The sequence below is a fragment of the Hydractinia symbiolongicarpus genome, chromosome 15 (assembly GCF_029227915.1).
Source record: "Hydractinia symbiolongicarpus strain clone_291-10 chromosome 15, HSymV2.1, whole genome shotgun sequence".
In the NCBI taxonomy this organism is placed as follows: Eukaryota; Metazoa; Cnidaria; class Hydrozoa; order Anthoathecata; family Hydractiniidae; genus Hydractinia; species Hydractinia symbiolongicarpus.
The window spans coordinates 2,135,846-2,140,882 of NC_079889.1; the positions used below are offsets into that span (position 1 = coordinate 2,135,846).

The 5,037-nt window shown below is 31.6% G+C and overlaps 2 protein-coding genes across 4 annotated transcripts; both read left to right on the top strand.

Moving 5' to 3' along the window:
* The first annotated feature begins 1,023 nt into the window (after positions 1-1,023).
* Positions 1,024-3,386, top strand: LOC130628619 (blastula protease 10-like). The gene is made up of 8 exons (XM_057441601.1): positions 1,024-1,101; positions 1,361-1,385; positions 1,534-1,722; positions 2,151-2,330; positions 2,418-2,538; positions 2,835-2,922; positions 2,998-3,085; positions 3,364-3,386. Exons 1-8 carry the CDS (start codon positions 1,024-1,026, stop codon positions 3,384-3,386), a joined length of 792 nt encoding a protein of 263 aa, XP_057297584.1.
* Positions 1,540-4,780, top strand: LOC130629020 (uncharacterized). 3 transcript variants are annotated; one of them, XM_057442114.1, is made up of 3 exons: positions 1,540-3,085; positions 3,188-3,835; positions 3,914-4,780. In XM_057442114.1, exons 2-3 carry the CDS (start codon positions 3,461-3,463, stop codon positions 4,100-4,102), a joined length of 564 nt encoding a protein of 187 aa, XP_057298097.1. In that variant the 5' UTR covers positions 1,540-3,085; positions 3,188-3,460; the 3' UTR covers positions 4,103-4,780. The 3 variants fall into 3 exon arrangements, with proteins under 3 accessions (XP_057298097.1, XP_057298096.1, XP_057298095.1); XM_057442113.1 differs by having other exon boundaries at positions 1,540-2,538; positions 2,835-3,835; XM_057442112.1 differs by having other exon boundaries at positions 1,540-3,835.
* The last annotated feature ends 257 nt before the right edge of the window (positions 4,781-5,037 follow it).

Consider the following 5,037-nt stretch of genomic DNA (forward strand, 5'->3'; position numbering starts at 1 on the left):
TTTCTGATCACATGTCATGCGTCACCATAGCAATAGGTGTGACGCCATATAAAAAAAACATTAATTGCCTTATTATAATTAACAATGATGAAAAGCTACAAGATTACAACCTCTAAAACTATGTACGTTAAAAGTTATTACAAAAAAATTGGGAGCATTAATATGATAAAAAGATTGTGAAGCAAAAATAAGATAAGTATTATTTAATTAAACTGTTTAAATAGTACTATTGTACGCTTAATTACTACGCTCTTTTAATCGACTAACTAGTTACCTAATAATTAAAGCCGTTCCTTGAACGTCTACTATTCTACATCCAAACTAAATCTCCTTCTGGATAGATTTCAAACTTTTAATTACAGCTTAGAATAGGATTTCAGATATAATCCCGAATCTTTACACAAAGTCATTGTCATGTGTAAACATAACTCAAGCTGCAAAATTATTACAAATTAGATTAGAATAGATATCTAAGAATAACCTCTAAAATTCAATTTCGTTTGTTCTTAATTTTTAGGATTTCTCTATAAAATCAAGTAAACTCTCACTAACAAAACAGAATAATCTTTGAAAGCTGCTGCAATCATCATAGAAAGGTAAGTGCCATTTGAAGGACAGAAAAAATATTAAAAATCTTCTAGCACAAAATTTTTAGAATTTACACATTTCTTAACTTTGTCTTTTCCACTTTCGTTGCGATAAAGTTTTTTGGTATGAATGTAGTTACAAAAGGTCCTTGCATTTTTCTCAATGAAGAGCCTATGATTGGTAAAAATGACTATGAGCTTTGCCAAAACGGTTTGAGGTTTCATCTGTATTATAAAGATGACCAAAAACATCAAATGTTGACATCTGAAATGTTCTTGTTTCAGCATAATTCATATTTTGAAGAGATTATAACCGTAACCCGAGTTAACGAACAAACTAAGTTACATTATTACTTGTAGCATTTCTCTAACTTGCTTGACTGTTATATGGTTAAAATTTGTTTGGGAACACTTAATTTATTTAAAATCTGCTAGAATGGCAACTGGAGCCTTAACATTACGATTACAAGGTAAAAGTGCCAATACACCATCTCCATCTGATTTATATAAAAAAGTATTTTTTGTGACAGTCCAAAATTTGAAGACAGTAGGTAGTTAGCATAAAACAATGAAATAACATTTTTCGACTATTTTATTTATAATGTGTTACTGCAAAATAAGTAGCGCATATTCACATATTTCTTCTCTGAAATTTCAATTGATTAACACTTGTTGAGAAATTTACAAACAGACAAATAAAACTGAGAAATTGTCGTATATATGATAAAATTAACAGTTAATAAAAAAGTTTAAATATTTTTTCTAATTTTTAGGTTACTGCTAATATGAAGTCACAAGGTAAGTCACTAACTCAGATTCACCAAAAATCACGATTATAATATATTCAGCGGCATTAAAATTAAGATAAATATATTAGAAAATTACTACTTTCTTACTAATATTTCTTAAGTATTTACCAATTTTTTTACTTCTTTTTACTTCTTAGGTCTTTTAGTCATCATTTTTATTGCTTTTGGGAGTGTATCTTGCCATTACCTTAATGACATGTTGGACGAGTTTAGAAGGAAGAGATATGACGAAACTGATGAAAACAATGAAATTGAAAATGACTCTACAAACTCCATTGATATTGCTACAATCAATGGAAAACTCAAAAAGAAGCCAGTCGGACAACGTAGGTGCAAAAGATCAATGTTTGATAAAAAAGTAACTTAGATCATATTCGTAAGAATCTTTATTAACTGAAATATTGTTTTGTAACCTAAAACTTTTGTTTTTATAACCACAACGTTCATAAGAAAATCAAGGCTTAAATTTACTAAAAATAAGCATATGGGAAGCTCAATGACAGGTTTTCGCAAGATTTAAAGGCTATATCTGGGAAGTTTTGTTGAAAATACACAATTTCACAGTCCACAGGAGATGATTGTGCAAAGGAAAAACGTGCTTTTAACTTCCAAATTGATCTTTTTTTAATTTTCATATTGTAAGCACATTTTTGACCTAAATACAAAAGTTCATTAAGCATACTCGAGCGTGTCTTTAAATTCCCAATCCGGCTTATCAAAAAGTAATAATCTCTTTTTACTGTTTGTGATTTAGATAAGGGAGATCATCTCGCTCATGAAGACATTATGTTCCAAAAAGGCGAAGAAGAAGCCGTATTCGGAACAAAATCGTCCAGAGACGAAGAATCATCTGAGGGAGCTGCAAAAGACGCAATAGTAGAAACTCATAAGAGATGGACATTGCCTGTTCCATATCAAATCGATGGAAGTTTAGGTAGGACTTATTTGTGAACATTCAAGATCTTAAAATTATGTTTTAACTAAAACTGATAGTATTTGTAGCAATATATTTTCTTCTTAGGCTCAACGGCAAGGTCTGCGATTTCAAGCGCCATTTCTGATTACGGTTCAAAAACGTGCATTACTTTTCGCCCTAGAAGATCTGGAGACACTAGCTACTTGTCATTTTTTAAAGGGGACGGGTAAGTTATCCAAAAAGTCTTTTGTACGAAGTCGTTTTATACAACGTGAAAAATAGTAAATCAAGGCATGCATCATATTGTAGCAATAAGTAATTGTCAAATAAAATGAAATTCTAAAGTTAGAATTTTTAGAGAAAATAAAAAAATTATTCCAAAAATTAACTTAATTAACGGTACAGAACTTTCCTAATTATTTTGGAGGTTGTATATTAAAAAATGATAGTGAGATGTGTTTGTTGTATAAGATAATTTTGTAATGAAATTAGAACTTAATTTTTTCATGTTTACTGTATCAGATGTTGGAGTTATGTTGGTCGAAAAGGAGGGGAACAACAAGTGTCTTTGGGTTCAGGATGCGAGCACAAAGCCACGGCTATCCACGAGGCGAGTGCTGCTATTATCATTAGTTATTGCGTTTACAAACAGACATGAATTATAAACAGTACCTCTCTCATTTAGATCATGCACGCTTTAGGCTTCTGGCATGAACAATCAAGAACAGATCGGGATAACTACGTTCAAATCCTCCTCCACAACATCCAACAGGGTTAATATATTTTGAATTTTACTTATAGTCAATCGTTCATATCATGTTGTGTGTTCTTTACATTTGATACAAATTTGATATTTTTTTATTTATTTTGAGTAGGGCAAACGTATAATTTTGATAAGATATTATCAAAAGATGCCACGACATTTGGATTTCCTTACGATTACCGATCAATTATGCATTATACAAAGTTAGTCATTTACTTATTTTTTTTTTATCCTTGTATATAAAACCTAATTACTTGCTTCTATTTAACTTGAAATTATCTGGTACAGGTTCGCATTTGGAAAAATTGTAAATAATCAGCAACTGCAAACCATTGTAGCAAGAAACAATCCAAATCAGCAATTTGGTCAATGCTCAAGGTGTGGAATGTCCCAGATAGATGCGGATCAACTAAATGCTATGTACTGTCGCGGTACCCCTCAATCTGAAATCAATAGATACACAGTAATATCTCAGATGTCTAATATAGTGGCTAGTCATGCAGGACAATCAAATGATAATCTCAGAAATGCCATAATGAATTTCATGATGAGAACTTACCCAAATTACAATTTTTTGGTAAATGTTTATAATGTCGTATCTGATTACTCCGCACAGTCTTTTATTGGCCAATGTGCTCACATCTTCAATTCCCATAACAAGAATTTCGTGGTTTGTTATGCAAAGAAAACATCTAGAGTTCCATCGTTGTCCACACAATCTCACATTGTTTCAGCTGCTTTGGCTAGCATTACTAACAAGGTATTTTTTGTTAAAAACGTTTTTATATAACCTGTTTATAATATAGCCTCTTTTTTACTAAAATTCCCTTAATTGCAGAACTGTGATGCCTCATGGGCAACAAATACAGCACGAAATAGAGCAATATCGTTTGGATATCCAATCGCTGGTATTTTAGTTGTGAGATTCGGTGCTAGCTTGAGAACATCCTGGAATGGTCCAAGCTATATGAGGCATTATAAATGTTCCAATAATGTCGATTCAAATTTTGTGATAATGTTTGGATAGATATATTGAAGAGAGTGTTTGCATTTTGTAGACCTCTTAATTCTATCTAATTTTTTTTGTAATAGCATGTTAGCTTTGGTGCTAGCTTACGAACATTCTAGCATGGACTAGGTTACCTTATTATTTATAGTCTTACTATAACGACGAATTAAGATTTGTGATGACGCTTGGATAAACATGTTGTGTCTAGGGTTTGAACTTTATAATAGTTTTATAGGAGGAAAAATGCACCGCTACATGCAATGTTATTTTTCTTTTTTAAAAAAAATGCATAGTGCATGGGTTTATATTGTATTAATCTATCTATCTGTAGAAATGATGTAACTATTTTTTGTATTCTTTGTAATCTGTAACTTGCACTGATTATATGCAAAGCAAGCCAGTTTTTCTTAAATATATCAATTTATACGTTGACAGTTAAACACAAAAAATTGTCTTTTTACCTATGGTCTTTATGCAATGTATTTAATTAATTACACCCCACCCCTGCGTTTTTCTTATATATATACGTTTCTTTCGAAGAAATGAAATTGATTGCGGGGGTTCGGATTAAAGTGGTAGCGAAGCCATTTTGAAAAAACTATTCGTTGGGAAAAGTCAATTATAAGCACCAAAATGTAGTCCTAATAAAATATTTAATACTTCATATTGGGTTCTTTTCACCAAGTTTCTTTGAAATTTCATGTAAAGTCGGCAATAATTAGACATTTTTTCACGGGACAGACAACAATTAAATTCCAACATAAAACAGACAACGTCACGCCGTGCCATCTACAAATAACTTCAATTCGTTGAGCCCTTAAGTTCAGGTAGACCATGTTGCAGCTGGGTTGTATGTTTTTAGTACAATAATAGTATAATACTCCTCCCCCTCTAGGACTTCTCTTTCTGCTGGTTGTCTTAAGGCAAGTTTCAGTAGTTAATATTGCGGAGGA

Coding starts and splice junctions, on each gene's coding strand:
- LOC130629020 (XM_057442112.1), top strand. CDS start 3,461: ATGTCCCAGATAGATGCGGATCAACTAAATGCTATGTACTGTCGCGGT. Junction 3,836..3,913: donor TGGCTAGCATTACTAACAAG/GTATTTTTTGTT, acceptor CCTTAATTGCAG/AACTGTGATGCCTCATGGGC.
- LOC130628619 (XM_057441601.1), top strand. CDS start 1,024: ATGGCAACTGGAGCCTTAACATTACGATTACAAGGTAAAAGTGCCAAT. Junction 1,102..1,360: donor CATCTGATTTATATAAAAAA/GTATTTTTTGTG, acceptor TCTAATTTTTAG/GTTACTGCTAATATGAAGTC. Junction 2,539..2,834: donor TCATTTTTTAAAGGGGACGG/GTAAGTTATCCA, acceptor TTACTGTATCAG/ATGTTGGAGTTATGTTGGTC.